The following is a 16,826-nucleotide window of genomic DNA, read 5'->3' as shown; positions in this document are numbered from 1 at the left end:
AACCAATTCAGAATGAATCACAGGGCTGTGAACTCACAGTCCTGGTGATTATCTGCAGTCCGCATGTGCGAGCCCTCTGTGCGATCACAGCCAGTGATGGACTGTGATCACAGGCTGTTTGCTGGCTGATTGACAGTTGGCGGCTGTTTGTGGGCGGCTCCCGGCTGGTGGGAGGGAGGGACTCTAACGACATCAGTGGTCCCGATCCCCCCGCAGCCATCGCAGCGCAGAGTAAGTCTTAGCTTACTGCACACCCCGAGGTGGGGGAGGGCAAATTCATCTGTTGGTCAAATCAATTTCCCCCTCTTTGCAAGGCTGAAATCACATTCGTGCACGTGGGCTGGATGTCACTGGTGCAGAGCGCTGTTTACCTGATCGCTGAGCTCCGGACACTTGCAGCTCAGTGAACAGGCCTGAATCGTGCCCTAAGACTACAGACCCCTTCATCGAATTCATTTATATATATATATTTTATCTACTGGACCTGTCACCGGGACCTGCTTTGAGAACCATTGAACAGTACTCATTCAGTAAATGTCCTTATTATTTCATACACAGAGATCTTGCAGAAACAGTAAGAGGCCATTCTCGAGTCAGAATAAGGCTTAACAAAGAATGTTACAAAAGTAAATTTGGTTTATTTCTTATTAATATTGTCGGCCAGCGAGTTGCTGGTGGCAACACCTAAAATGACACTGCAGTAACAGCCAGGACTGAATGTACAGGAATAACTGTAGGTGATCTGGAACCTGCATCCTGTTCTAGAGCGACATGTGACACACACTGCACCAATAGGGCCCTCCTACCTGTAACTGTCTGCTGCTACCCAGCTTGTTGTATCACTGTGGTTTCCAATTGGCCATGTGTGAATGAGTCTCCATTGCATACAGGTGAGTACCGTAGTGGCGGGAGGCGCGGTTTGCCGTACCCCGACTTACCATTAAGTGGGACTGCAGCTGGTCCTGTAGGCTTTTCTCCACACTGGGAGGGATGTCATAAATATCTTGCGTTTGCTCCCTGCCGACTGGACCCTTTACCGCCATTGGTGGGATGTCATACACCTGTGTGAGGCCATAAATTAGTTACTGTACATTCAATAACGCCGCGACACACCATTAACCCCAGGCGTGACAATCCCATAGGGGAAGCTTAGAGTGCTAGCTTATCCCTGTGGATGACATTGGTATTAATGTCAAAAAAAGGAGACAACATGCGGCTGAATCAGGCCCCTTGAGTAATAACATTATAGCACACTAACCTCTGGACTGTAGCTGTTCACTAAGCACCTGGTGGGAACGTCGTAGATCTCCTGCTGGTGTTTTGCAGGAAGGAGGTGCCTGGGAATGTCATACTCATCCTGCTGCTCTGACTTGGGAGACTCATACACATAGACTTGTCCCTTCCGTGTGGGAAGAACAACCTAAGCAAAACAAAAAAACATGTGTGTTACTTACTGTATGCCATTCTGGGAGATATCTGAATATTTTATATCAATGCACAGTTTAAATCATGAAGAAAAAAAAATTCAGGTACAGGCTTCCAGGTTTAATAGTGCTCACATCATAATGCAATGCCATCAGTCACCACTAGATGGAGACAAATTACAATTTAGCATCTTACAGTAACCCTACGAATGCACTTACATTAAGTCTCCATATATAATTTTAATGATATATGAAAGTGATAAATGGGTGTTTTATATGGGTTTAAATCTTCTGCAGCCTAGGTAGCGCACATTATGGCTGTCACAGAGTGAGCGCTACTGCATGTCTTGGCGTAATACTGATCACGTAAAAGCGCTGTGGGCACGCACAAAAAATGCCTGCATATGTGCCCAAGTGGACATATGTGCTTCTGGCAAAGGGGTATACTAGTGTCACCCCCAGACGCCTACTTGCTTGCTACTAATCACCTTTGCGAATGGTGTGCGTATAGAGATATTTGGATATTCAGCTGCTGCGCAAGCAGGTATGAATCGGGCCAATAGACGGGAACACGCTATTTGTACACATTACTTTTATAGTAAATAACACTACTGCATCCAATGCTATATCAGCCCCACTCTTACAAACAGGTGATTAAGGATATGATTAATGGCGTGATTGCCTTTCATAGAAATATGGCAGCATGCAATGACCGCCATCTTGAGCAGGGCCATATTAAGGTTTGTGAAACCTCTTCCCAAATAATTGCCAATAGGATATGCTGGCGATGTTATTAAAAAAAAAAATGAATACTCCCAGTACCACAAATTAGTTAAACACACTGTAGTGCCCCAGGTCACATTATACCACTCAGAACCCCCAGGTACCATTATACCACAGCGCCCCCTATGCTGGAGGTGATGTAGCCACAGCTTCATCTATTGCTAATCAGGCTCGGAACTGAAGTAATAACAACCCTGAGATTATTGAAGGGAAGATAAGCAGCTATCAGTACAACTCCCCTTTCTATAATGTATCAAAATATATATTTATAGGTGTAATTTGACTTGAAAATGTGTGATAAATCCATGCCCTTAACAGCGTTCACTGTTATTTCCCAATCTCCTCAGAGACCCACATTTGGGATTAGCACTGATACTTCCTAACGGTGCCTTATAAAACACACAGGTGGAAATTTACTAGGATGAGAGATTCGGAAATGGAGTGATTTGGTAAGAAATCTCCAGGTTTTTTAAAACGGCAATCATTTACACTGCAAAACCAGTTCGATTCTGAAGTGTAAATGATTGCCGCTTTAAATAACCTGGAGATTTCTTACCAAATCTCTCACTTTCTGAATCTCTCATCCTATTACATTTCACCCATAAGATCATCCAACAATGTATGCATCTGACTGATACAGAAGCTTATCACAGCTAAAGATATAGTAAGACGTTAGGTGTGATGTGAGGGGAGATATTTTCCTACGCACAGTCCACTTCCTGTCAGAAATCCCTTTGAAAAACACTGCAGCCAACCTAGCTTCCATTAGCCAAAGTGACCGATAACAGAGAATGTTAGCACAGCTAAATACATCTCTCCAGTTCAACTCTTAATGGGTTGTATTTATCAGTAAAATAAAAGCTTCATATCTACATGCATCTCTGTGGGGAACATGATATGCCAAGTCAATACATAAAACAATAAGGATTCGCGGAAACTACTTAGATAACGAAATACCCTGACATTCCACCTTGAATTTGGCCCCATTGTTCCCCTTTCTGTACTTTCTATTGTCAGAAGGATGCTGCTGCAAATCGCCATGCTGGATTATTATATCCTGGCTCAGAGAAAGGAAGGCCTTTATTTCAGCCATAAGATTAATATAGAAACTAGGGGTCAAATTACCGTCGGAAGGCCGCGATACAGCCGCATGCCTTCTAGCAATTCTACGCAGAGCGTTTCCATCCTGTTCCTAGGAAATGCATCATCAAATATTTATAGTGTAAGCATAAAAAAGGCAGAGGGTGGACAAGGCAGATCAGCTGCCCATTCACAGGAGCAGCGGCGTACGGCTTACCATGTGTGCTGCTCTGTTCCCCTCATTGTCAGAGGGGTTCTGTGGGTCATGACTATGTCACTGGCACTTTTCTATTAAACAATTTCATTATGAGGTCACCTGAACCGAGCACAGTGATTTGCTAAGTAGCTGCAGATTCGTGCTAGGTGCCCTGAGGTTACCATAGCAAACACATCTAATTACACTGAAAGCCATAGGCGACGTAATATGCAATGCAATCATCCACGCCACAGCTGACATATGGCAAATGATATGGAAAACATTTCCAATGCCAGGACCACACAGGAGAATACTGGGGCATTCGCTTCTGTGTGTGCATAGCAAGACCTGTACTAATGCCAAGTATCAATCGGGTGCAAAGTTAATATTATGAGGTTATTAGCAATTTCAGAATAGGGCAGGGTGCTGGACACTCACCCATAGCATAGGTATAGATTAGATTGGTTTTAAGACTGGTACGGCACAGCGGGGAAATGGAAGGAAAAAGGTGGGCAGGCCCCACACTCCTAACCCACAGGACTAGGGGCTGCAGAGCTGGGTGGAAGGGGGACAAAGCTCCTTGCATCTTATATCCAAGGAAATTCCCAGGACTTGAAGAACGTATTCAACCTTGTTGGTTCAATGTGCTAACGTCTCTATATTGACCACAGCCTAATTCAATTCTCTTTTTCGGTTCCAATTTTTTGGAGCAAGTGTTAAAATCCATGTGAAATTTTCCTAACATCATTATATTATTCTTTTTTTTTTCCTCTCTGTTTATTATTCAAAGAAACCCAATTGCGATATACTGTATAAGCTGTACAGGAAAGAAGCTGCTCGCTGGCCTCTGTCTCATGCGTTATGTCATAGACATAACATTACGCCGCAGCCTCCATCATTGTATTATGCACCTGCATGCTGCTGTAATGTACCCATATACACATTGGGCCTGATTCAGAGGTTCTCACTGTTTGCACATGCACAGACCCCCACCATCGGCCAGGGGGGGGACTGAATTTGGCCTGATCCGAATGGGTCTGAATGACCCCAATATCTGTAAAGCATTACTACCCGTGATTAATAGCAGCGAGCATTAGGAGATGGCGCAGACGCTCCTGTGGTGAGGTAAGGTAAGTAGAAGATATTACTAAGCGGGACGTTGTCCTGTTACTGTCACAGATCCCGCTAATGACCTACAGTAGGAAGTCATACAGTGATTATACACATCAATAAATGCCATGGCAGCACTCGCCTCTGACACAGTGACACAATGTAATTACAGCGGCCCACAAGTGGGAATTGTTGATGTATTATAGCTACTGGATTTAATCTTAAGCTTTGAGACTATGTACACATCACTGTCTGGCCAAGTAGCCTGTTCTCGCTGTCCCCAAATGCTCCGCAGTTACAGACAGTCAGAGGAGGTGGCAGGTATAGAGGGGAAATCAGGGCACTTATACACAGTGGGCCTGATGCGGAGGTGCAGGTAATGTCAATGCTCCCACAGAAGACGCCAAGCAGCTCTGGCTGCAGGACCCCAAACAGATCACGTTTTCCAGGTTACCCAGCATGTGACTTGGGGGCCCCCCATAGACATCTGTGTACTGTAAGCATGCCAGTCTCTGACAGGCGCCGCATCAGTCCAGCAGCATGCTGGGATGTGTAGTTTAACTGTGCATTAATGGGTAACAGGAAAAACACTCATATTCTACACAATACACATCCAGCTATATCCCTGCATGCTATCACCATACGTGTACAGATACTTTTATCTCCACACACACGCGCTGTCATCACAGCACCTTACACAGCCATGTACACCCTCAGCGAGCCGCAGGGCTGCAGCTAATGAGCAGAGGGTTCTTACAACCTAACATTGACGCCTTCTTCAAATGGCAGAAAACCAACTATTTTGAAAGGTTGCAGCAAAATACATTTACAGTGTGATGGATATGATTAGAGGGCTAGCTAGTGTGTTAAACAGTATATAACAGCAGTGTACCGTCACAGACAATATATGTCCCTGCTGGGGAAGTATACCATAGCAACACATTGGAGGCACTGCTGAGGGAAGTATATCACCCCCATAGCAACACATTGGAGGCACTGCTGAGGGAAGTATACCATAGCAACACATTGGAGGCACTGCTGAGGGAAGTATATCACCCCCATAGCAACACATTGGAGGCACTGCTGGGGGAAGTATATCACCCCCATAGCAACACATTGGAGGCACTGCTGGGGGAAGTATATCACCCCCATAGCAACACATTGGAGGCACTGCTGGGGGAAGTATATCACCCCCATAGCAACACATTGCAGGCACTGCTGGGGGAAGTATATCACCCCCACAGCAACACATTGGAGGCACTGCTGAGGGAAGTATATCACCCCCATAGCAACACATTGGAGGCACTGCTGGGGGAAGTATATCACCCCCATAGCAACACATTGGAGGCACTGCTGGGGGAAGTATATCACCCCCATAGCAACACATTGGAGGCACTGCTGAGGGAAGTATATCACCCCCACAGCAACACATTGGAGGCACTGCTGAGGGAAGTATATCACCCCCACAGCAACACATTGGAGGCACTGCTGAGGGAAGTATATCACCCACAGCAACACATTGGAGGCACTGCTGGGGGAAGTATATCACCCCCACAGCAACACATTGGAGGCATTGCTGGGGAAGTATATCACCCCCATAGCAACACATTGGAGGCACTGCTGGGGGAAGTATATCACCCCCATAGCAACACATTGGAGGCACTGCTGGGGGAAGTATATCACCCCCATAGCAACACATTGGAGGCACTGCTGGGGGAAGTATATCACCCCCATAGCAACACATTGGAGGCACTGCTGAGGGAAGTATATCACCCCCACAGCAACACATTGGAGGCACTGCTGAGGGAAGTATATCACCCCCACAGCAACACATTGGAGGCACTGCTGAGGGAAGTATATCACCCACAGCAACACATTGGAGGCACTGCTGAGGGAAGTATATCACCCCCATAGCAACACATTGGAGGCACTGCTGGGAAAGTACACCATAGCAACACATTGGAGGCACTGCTGAGGGAAGTATATCACCCACAGCAACACATTGGAGGCACTGCTGAGGGAAGTATATCACCCCCATAGCAACACATTGGAGGCATTGCTGGGGGAAGTATATCACCCCCATAGCAACACATTGGAGGCATTGCTGGGGGAAGTATACCATAGCAACACATTGGAGGACCTGCTGGGGGAAGTATATCACCCCCATAGCAACACATTGGAGGCATTTCTGGGGGAAGTAGTGTATATAACCCCATAGGAACACATTGGAGGCACTGCTGGGGGAAGTATATCACCCCCATAGCAACACATTGGAGGCACTGCTGGGGGAAGTATATCACCCCCATAGCAACACATTGGAGGCATTTCTGGGGGAAGTAGTGTATATAACCCCATAGGAACACATTGGAGGCACTGCTGGGGGAAGTATATCACCTCCATAGCATTAGCAACACATTGGAGGCACTGCTGGGGGAAGTATATCACCTCCATAGCAACACATTGGAGGCATTGCTGGGAAATGTATGTCACCCCCACAGCAACACATTGAAGTATATCATCACCCCCAAGGCAACACATTGGAGGCATTGCTGGGTGAAGTATATCAACCCCATAGCAACACATAGACTCTAATAGACTTCCCCCAGCAGTGCCTCCAATGTGTTGCTATGGGGGTGTTATACTTCCCCCAGCAATGCCTCCAATGTGTTGCTATGGGAGATGAGGCCAGCCTCATTAGGCCCATAATCCGGCCCGGACTACAGTATATTGCATGGCTCCTCTAGTGCTGTGCTGAAATGGATAATGGCAGCTGCAAGTCAGCCACAGCCCTTGTAGTATGTGACAGCTATGAGAGATGGGTGGGGACGTTTGGTTCATAGATATAGTGCAGAGATGGGGATATATAAAACACGTGTTAGTTCTGTAAATAAAGAACATTATAACAAACTTTTTATAGCCAATGAAACAATAAACCGGAGAATTAATTTATATTTGGGGCAGGATGTTCTAACATCCGCCGTCCCCCTCCACCAGCAACCGCATGCATACTAATCGCATTTGCACTAACATATGCGATTAGTAACGCAAAGGACAGCTCTTGCGATAAGAGGCGCCATCCCTGGACAGGTTGGGATCGGTTGGTCTACAGCATGATGGTCGACAGTCATTAGGTCTACATGGGAAAAGGTCGACATGGTTATTGGTCGAAAGGTCATTAGTTCAACAGGTCGTTAGTTCTACAATGTATAGGTCGACAGACAAAAGGTCGACATGGGGTTTTTCACTTTTTTTAACCTGAATGTCAACACAGTCGACATGGACACAGTTTAAAGTGCACCGCATCCCCTCGCATCGCTCGCTGTGCATCAGGCACACTATTTTATTCTCCCACCATGCCCTAGTGCAGGCATGTCCAACGTTGGCCCTCCAGATGTTGTGAAACTACACATCCCAGCATGCTTTGCCACAGTTTTGCTATTAGAGAATGCTAAAACTATTGCAAAGCATGCTGGGATGTGTAGTTTCACAACATCTGGAGGGCCAACGTTGGACATGCCTGCCCTAGTGGATGGTAGAGCATCAAATACCGCTTGTCGGAACATGTCGGCTCAAAAAAAGTGAAAAACCCCATGTCGACCTTTTGACTGTCGAACTAATGACCTGTCGAACTAACGACCTGTCAAACTAACGACCTTTCGATCTAGAACCATGTTGACCTTTTCCCATGTCGACCTAGACCCATGTCGACTTAATGGTGTCGACCTAATGACTGTCGACCACCATGCTGTAGACCAAATGCATCCCCCCCTGGACCACGGGGTCGACTGCAGGGCATGCTGGGAGGGAACCGTGATGGATCCCTCACACAGCACTGCGGAGAGAAGCCCATAGGTTTCTATAGGGTAACCCTGGCTGAGGGGATTTAGTGGGTTATTCTGGTCCACCAAACCCCGATGAATGAACGCCCCCCCCACACACACACACACGAAGTGCAGGTTTGCCCGCAAAAGGCTGCAAATGCATAAACAACCATTCGTGTGCCTCGGGAAACCGCTGACCATCGAAACATGTGGAAGGTACACGCATATGAGAGTGACTTTTAAGTCACTTACATATGCGTACACGCTGGCATGGATATGGGCGGGCAGCTGACATCCGGAGATGTCAGCTGCCAGCCCTCCGCGCCCACGTCACTGCCTCATTACCATGGAACGCTGGGTGTTCCCATATGGTAATGGGGCAGCCCGGCACCCCCACGCCCATCTCCGCCCTCCGCACGGCGTCATAGGTGCGTGCACCTGGCAAACCAAAAGTTCGCCATGGGTGCACACACCCTACGTCTGCACATGCGCAGAAACAGAGGACGAATGGATTTGAATAACCCGCTTAGTTCATATGAAAATGTGGTAAAACCCCGAAAACAAGGTTTATACCCGTTTCGCTTTACTGCATCCCACCCTGTAACCATTCTTGTAAATTTAAATGAGGTAGATCCCACGGGTGCTTTCACTGGTTTACAGTGAGTGACAATTGACAGACTGTATATTAATATCCTATTATAGATATTTACATCCACCCATTACTGTGTGTAATTGATTTCCGTGGCTATGACAAATTGACACACTAATGAGTGCACATGGTTTTGCCCATTTTGAGAACAAATTTGTAGTGCAATCAGATCTGAATAAGGGCCATTATGCGGGAGGAACTAGTTATACCACTTTCAGATGAAAACCCATCTTTTATAGCACAGGTTTTTCATAAGGATGGCCATTGTTATCATTGCCATCGATAGTTGCCATCAATGGCAACAGTGCCATCTATAGTGGCTTTCTATTCAATGGATGTCCATTAATGTTTTTATGGTCAACTATTTTCTTTGACTGATTGACCTGAGGGCCAATCAAATCATGGGGGTGAGGCTTCACGGTTGTTGGGGCGGAGCTATAAATAACATCCATTTATGCTGGACATCGATGGAGTGAAACCATCTTGTTCTCCCCCCGTCGATGGCAAAACTATTCTACACCGACCATAAACTATCGATTATTTCAAATCATCGATGGTCGATAGCCAACTCTAGTTTTAAATGGAATTCAAGTCATGGGAATTATGACCCACAATGAACCTTTCACACAGAACAAATAACAATGTTTATCTGCAAATGCTTGACATAGAAATGTGCTTTTCTGTGAGAAAGGGGGTACATGCTGGGACCAGCCAAGAAATCTGTTCTGCAAATGTGAGTTTAATGGGCCCCATACATCAGCAATCACAATTTATGGATTTTCAGATATTGGGATATTTTGGCCAGATAAATGGATTTTCAGATCTATCCGACTTTGCCCACACATTACAGATTTATTTCAGTGATCGGCAGATTTATTGCATCTTCATATCTGGAAATTGCATCTTCATATCTGGAAATTGCCCCAATCGATTGTCATTTCAGCTGTTCATAATGTAAATACATGAAGAAAACGAATTGGGAATGCCCACACATCTAAAAACGATCTGCAGATAATACCAGATTATTAAGCATGTTTAAAAACCTGATTAAGCAATCGATTGGCGATTGTGATTGGGATTGCCAAAAGGGGGAGCCCACACATCTAAAATTAATTGTGGCAATCATCTCCATATCTGAAAATTGTCACAATTAATTGCTGATGTATGGGGCCCTTAAATCCAGGTGTTCATCTTTTTTCTGTGTGAAAGTGGTAAAGCTAATTCATCCCACAAAATGGCTGACTTTTGACAGTGGGAGATGGGCCAAATTTAGGTTCTGTATTTCAAAAATCATAACTACTTCCCAACGTTTTCCAGTGATCCTTTATTCAGTTGTCAATCCTATCTTTTGCATTAAATGACATTTACTGCTATATACAAATGATACGTATTATTATTGTGAGGAGGGGACAGTAGGGATCCATGTTTGGGTAGTGACACAGAGGCTAGTAACCTCGGGACATTTCTTTGTTCCAATATACAGAATGTGATCTATGCCTGTTACAGAAAGGAAGGAGCGGCTTGGCAAAGAAATGTTTCCTTTGCTCTATATAACCCTGTCATTACTAACGTAACAAAGGTTAGGAGGAAGGTGCGTGTGCGTGTGTGTGTGTGTGTGAGTGCGCACAAGCTCAGGAAACCAGTGCCACTGCCTCCTTATTACTTATTGTCTGTCTGTGAAGAGTAAACTGGGATTTTCCACTGTGTATGTGTGTGTAGTGGGTGCACTAATACCCCCCACCTGCCACGGTGTCAGGATTTCCCTATTTACCATCAACATGGGCCCAGAAATCTGCAGATATTATTATTATTATCCTTTATTTATATGGCGCCAAAAGGGTTCTGCGGCGCCCAGTTAGAGTACAGAAATTAATAAGTAAAAGTGACTTATAGATGAGTACAACAGCGGAAAACGACAGGGCCGAATTCAGGTTGGCTTGCTAAGCAGCGTATTTTCAACGCTTTCAATGATCGCCGACCATGAACTGACTTTTATCTGGGCTGGAGATGGCCGAAAAGGGGGCGGGCGCTTACGTCATGTGAGCAGGCATCGGCCCGCATGCGTTGCTAGGGTAACACCCTGCGTTTTCATGGGCACGCCCTATTCCCCTGCCCGGCGTTCATACAGCGGGTCTGCGCATTCATGTTTAGGGCGATACGCATATGTAGACCCACGCGATCTGACCCTGGACTGAATTTGGAAAGGTAAAAATGAACCTGAATCAGGCCCTATGTATCAGCGTTACAGAAAAACACAGGATTTGGTGCCATCAAAGATGGTTAAAGTAAGATAAGGAAACGCACATGAAGGCAGAGGGCCCTGCTCATGAAAGCTTACGATCTAAAGGCATTTCCGAGTGCTTCTAATATCCCACACAGTAGGCTAAGGCTTGCCCGGTCTTCAGTGGTTCCGCATGGACCATTAACCTATTCAGTGAAGCACAGGACAGCTCATTGTTTAAGGAGCGTGACAAGGGGTTAAGCTGTGTTCTTGGAATGGAGGCTGTGGTTTGAGATCTGCCTGCACAAGCTGAGCTTGACGTTGAATGCTGTGCTGGCAATCGACGTTCCAAAAATACAGTCTCGGGGCAAGGGCCCAGCATACCTCCAGAGAGAAGCCGCCTGGAAAATTCCTGACGCAAGATCCTGAATCTCTGTCCCAAATGCTGTGTCTCAGCTGGCAGTACTGGAGGCCTCACAAAGCTCCCGAGCTATTAACTGTATTGTGAGGGGATGCGATCATTTGGTCTACTGCATTATGGTAGAAAGTCATTAGGTGGAATCCATTAGGTCGACATGCTAAAAGGTCGACATGACTCTAGGTCGACATGGGAAAAGGTCGACATGATTCTAGTTCGAAAGGTCATTAGTTCGACAGGTCATTAGTTCGACAAGGTCATTAGTTCGACATTGTCTATGTCGACATTCACAAGGTCGACATGGAGTTTTTCACTGTTTTTTGAGCCAACATGTGCCGACAGGCGGTATTTCATGCCCTACCATCCACTAGGGCGTGGTGGGAGAATAAAATAGTGTGCCGAGCGTAGCGAGGCACCGTGCCCGACGCATAGCGAGCGCAGCGAGCGATGCGAGGGGATGCAGTGCACTTTAAACTGTGTCCATGTCGACTGTGTTGACATTCAGGTAAAAAAACAGTGAAAAACCCCATGTCGACCTTGTGAATGTCGACATAGACAATGTCGAACTAATGACCTTGTCGAACTAATGACCTGTCGAACTAATGACCTTTCGACCTAGAATCATGTCGACCTTTTCCCATGTCGACCTAGAATCATGTCGACCTTTTAGCATGTCGACCTAATGGATTCGACCTAATGACTTTCTACCATAATGCAATAGACCAAATGATCCCAACCCATTGTGAGTAGGCTGTGTGTTTTACAGGGGTTCTGGGGAACTACAGTATGCCTTATATCTCACAGCCAAAAATGTATAATAGGAACACAGCTTCACTAACGCATGGCCCATAACTGTATACTATTGCCTATTACATTATGGTATATGTGCACAAATGTAACCGCACAGTCATAAAGCATGTGTCACCTCCAATGTTTCCACTAATAGAGATTTTACATGAAAAACATAAATATTACACAGGGGAAAGCCATTTAATGGCATTTGAATATAGGGCTGTTTATTTACAGTATTGTTTAACAAATGAAAAAGTATTTTATTTACACTAAAATATACATACTGTGTTGATTATTTTCTGGCACCTGTACAGTTCATTAGGTAGAAAGACGCTGTGAGGGAAGTTTACTAAGACTGTATTTCTATTGTACATGGATGTTGCTATGGGAAACCAATCAGATACTATCAATTATATTTTAGTTAATAAATAAGTAGATTCTGCTTGGTTGCCCAACATCCCATGTCAAATAGAACATCCCATTCAGAAATATTTTCTCTCCCAATTAGCATTTTAACTCACAATGCATTAGATTTAAAAATATGATTTTGTGTATAGCAGGCATGTCCAAACTGTGGCCCTCCAGCTGTTATGAAACTACACAACCCAGCATGCCTTGCTACAGTTGTAGCATTCCCTAATAGCAAAACTGTGGCAAGGCATGATGGGACTTGTAGATTCACAACAGCTGGAGGGCCATAGTTTGGACATGCCTGGATAGATAATAAAACACTGTATGTGAGAAAAATAAAACCGTAAGGGACATACACACAGTTTGATCTCGGCGGCCGTCGATACTGATTCGACTTGGCCACTGGGACCCGGCGGGTTGCCTTAGCCCCTTCAGTAGCACTCCTGAGAATTTTCCGGGCTGTGCCTCAGTGTCCAGTCTGGCAAGCCCGGAAAATTCTCGGGATTGCCACTGTTCAATCACTGAACTCAGGCAGCTTCGGCGCTGCCCGGCTCCCTCCCCTCCGCCGCGCCTCCTCCTCCCCCCTCCCCTCCGGGTTTTCTATTGAAGTCCCCGGCGCAGGCTTATGACAAGCTGCTTGCCGGGGAAAGGGAAGGGTGCAGGTGCGCAGGTCTGCTGATTGACAGTTCAGCGGCGCTGCCCGGACCCAGGGAGGCAGTGGTGGATTTTTTTAAGGGAGCGCTCCTCATAAAAAAAAACTCACCTAGTGGGGAGCACTCCCAAAAAACCCACCACTAAAGGGGTTAATCGAACAGGAGGGAGGGTGGGCGGTTAGAGGACAGTGCGAGGGCAGAAGGAGGGCGGTGGGGGAATGGCGCACAGGTGGTGTCTGTCAAATCTATTTCTGTTTTGGACCCTGGTGCCGCGGGGCGCGCATCGGGATAGAATCTAGATCGAACGAAGCTAGTCAACACTGTTCGATTTAGATTTGAGAAGCAAAATTGAATCAAAAACGTGTCCAAATCGAACTGTGTGTACGCCCCATTAGTCTGGACTTGGACTCATTACCCCTACTCCATAAGTGCCATCCCTACTATATCCTAAGGAACACCGACTGTAGAGGTAATGGGAGGGTGTAGTACAGATACAGAAGCACAAGCCGCAGGTTATATTACAGAGTACAAATCATCTAGAAACAGGTAAATCGGTGGGAAGACTGGTACAGTATATCATGTTTGTGAGCGAGTGCCAAGAGTAATGAAGGGGTAGAGTAACGAATACAATTAGGGATATGGCTGGTCATGTATACTGAACACAACCCTAAGAACACTGCCAGCCACCGCAAGGTGCATGTTGTAGTTATACACGCTGAAGAAATGGGGACCGCTATCATCATTCGCTTTTCTTGCTATTTCAATAAAGGGTCATTTCAGCATTAATATGAGCACAACACTATACTTCTCCAATTACACAATGATTGTACATGTTATTTATCCTCACTAAGAACATAATGAACCGCACATGCGTCTTGACGCCAAGACGCACCTATGTGTCATGCACAGACGTTCATCTTCCCTCAGATCTGTCAACTTTGACCTATGTGGAGGCAATTTTGGCCCCATCATAATGTCTACATTTTAGGCCTGATTCAGACACGCTCACTTGAAGTCCGTATATTACTATGTATGCAACACCGTCCAATCTGTGTATATCAGGTTAATAGCTGTAGGGGGTGACTGGAAGCCTGGTTGTTTCTACCTCAGGCGGCCATTGATCCAGGATCACATTTGCAGCCTGATCTGTTTATTCTGTGTTGGACAAACAATGGGGAAATGGGAGGCGACACGGAGCATTGAATCCTGACTGACAAAGAAGAGGGGGCTCGTATAACAAAGGGCGAGGGAATAGCTGTGACACTCACATCTGTGACTGGGACTCTACATCTGTCCGCACAAAGGTCAGACGGAGCAGACGCAACCCCCAATGCATACGGCTAGGAAGCCATGGAGCTACAGCGTTCTATTACTGCATGAAGGAAATAATATACTGCAGGCAAGGGTAACACTCACCCGTCCCCACACACACACAGATTGCAATCCAATGACATTATGGAGCCCCAATACCAATATCCCTGTACTAATTAAAAGCCTGTCAAAATAACAGCTTCTGCAATGTACTTTAACTTTGAACTGTGACAGTTTCAACTTTCACTTTGAGCTGTGACCGTTTTTAGTCCACAAACTCTCCCTCCCACCGTCCTCCTGTGTTTTCCCAGAAACTCCAAGAAAACTGCCGGGTTACCACCCACAAACTGCGACTTCCTGTCAATCAAACCGTTGCCGGGTTGCAAATAAAAAATTAGCCAAAGTTTGTAGCTGTGTGCCCCCCCCCCCCCCCCCCGCACGCCATTGTGGCCAATACGCAAGCGCAGTCGTTCGATAATCGGTCACCGTGCGCATTTGCACAGTGCTCAGGTCTGAATAACCCCCGTGACAATGGGGGATCCTGTACCGCCACAAGCAGGTGTCGCCCCTAGGTGGGAAATCCGGCCCTGGCCCTGGCCGTGGCTGCCGCGCTGCAGGTTCCCCCACTGCCAGAAGTGACCCCACGGTCCTCTGCACCAGCGCCACAACTTTTATCAATGCCTTGCCCACATACCACTATTATACAGCCTCCTGCTCTCATGCACGCTCACTCCCTCCCAGTGGGAGGAGACGCTCACCCACTGCCGGGAGCTGCATACTGTCCCCCACCCTCCAGTTCTAGGGATGCCCATCGACCATCAATAATTTCAAACAATCGATGGTTTATGGCCGATGTTGAATACTTTAGCCATCGATGTGGGAGGACCAGATGGTTTCCCTACATCGATGGCAAAGGAGAACCGATCAAGTTTCAAATTTTTGGTACTCTTTACCTAGAACGGCGCCCATCGCGGTGATCGCGGCATCGCGGGCAGTACATAAACGGCCGCGACGCGATGCCCGCGATCACCGCGATTTTCCCATAGGGAACAATGTTAAAAAGCCTGATTGACCGCGATTTTGCATTCAATGCCTCAATGCCCGCGATTTTCCCATAGGAATCAATGTTAAATGGGCTACAGAGCCCAAATAGGCACAATTAACCCTTAAATGTCCCCCCAATTTTTGTACGCCACCCCACGATCCACGCCAACCCGAAGCGTGGCGAGCGCAGCGAGCCCGCGAGGGGCGGCGGTACGCGTCCTCCGACCTTTTCATGCCCTACTATCCACGTCGGCGTGGAGTTGAGAATAGAATAGTGTGGCGAGCGTAGCGAGCCACCGAGCCCGAAGCGTGGCGAGCGCAGCGAGCCCCGCGAGGGGACGCGGATACCTTCACAGGTAAACGCGTCCCCTCGCGGGCTTCACAGGTGTCCGCTTTTCGCCACGGATACCTGTGAAGCCCGCGAGGGGACGCGTATAACTGTGAAGGTATCCGCGTCCCCTCGCTGCGCTCGCCACGCTTCGGGCTCGGTGGCTCGCTGCGCTCGCCACACTATTCTATTCTCAACTCCACGCCGACGTGGATAGTAGGGCATGAAAAGGTCGGAGGACGCGTACCGCCGCCCCTCGCGGGCTCGCTGCGCTCGCCACGCTTCGGGTTGGCGTGGATCGTGGGGTGGCGTACAAAAATTGGGGTGACATTTAAGGGTTAATTCTGCCTATTTGGGCTCTGTAGCCCATTTAACATTGATTCCTATGTGAAAATCGCGGGCATTGAGGCATTTTAAAGTAAAATCGCGGTCAATCAGGCTTTTTAACATTGTTCCCTATGGGAAAATCGCGGTCATCGCGGGTACACGATTTTTATGTACCCGCGATTTACCCGCGATGCCCGCGATTTTTTACCCCCGACGCCCGCGATTCTAATCGCGGGCGCCGTTCTAGGTAAAGAGTAC

At 46.9% G+C, this 16,826-nt stretch overlaps 1 protein-coding gene across 1 annotated transcript in view; it reads right to left on the bottom strand.

Moving 5' to 3' along the window:
• Nucleotides 1-16,826, bottom strand: part of BCAR1 (BCAR1 scaffold protein, Cas family member) — a 92,686-nt gene that overhangs the window by 22,160 nt on the left and 53,700 nt on the right. Inside the window, exons 3-4 of the mRNA XM_083165107.1 lie at nt 1,259-1,420; nt 939-1,061 (exon numbers count right to left, since the gene is read on the bottom strand). Coding sequence (XP_083021233.1) covers nt 939-1,061; nt 1,259-1,420 — 285 coding nt within the window. The remainder of the gene's footprint in view (nt 1-938; nt 1,062-1,258; nt 1,421-16,826) is intronic.

The sequence above is a fragment of the Crinia signifera genome, chromosome 11, assembly GCF_055691185.1.
Source record: "Crinia signifera chromosome 11, ASM5569118v1, whole genome shotgun sequence".
Lineage (NCBI taxonomy): Eukaryota > Metazoa > Chordata > Amphibia > Anura > Myobatrachidae > Crinia > Crinia signifera.
Note: the sequence above shows the minus strand (reverse complement) of the source record. Positions and strands in the feature narration are given on the sequence as shown.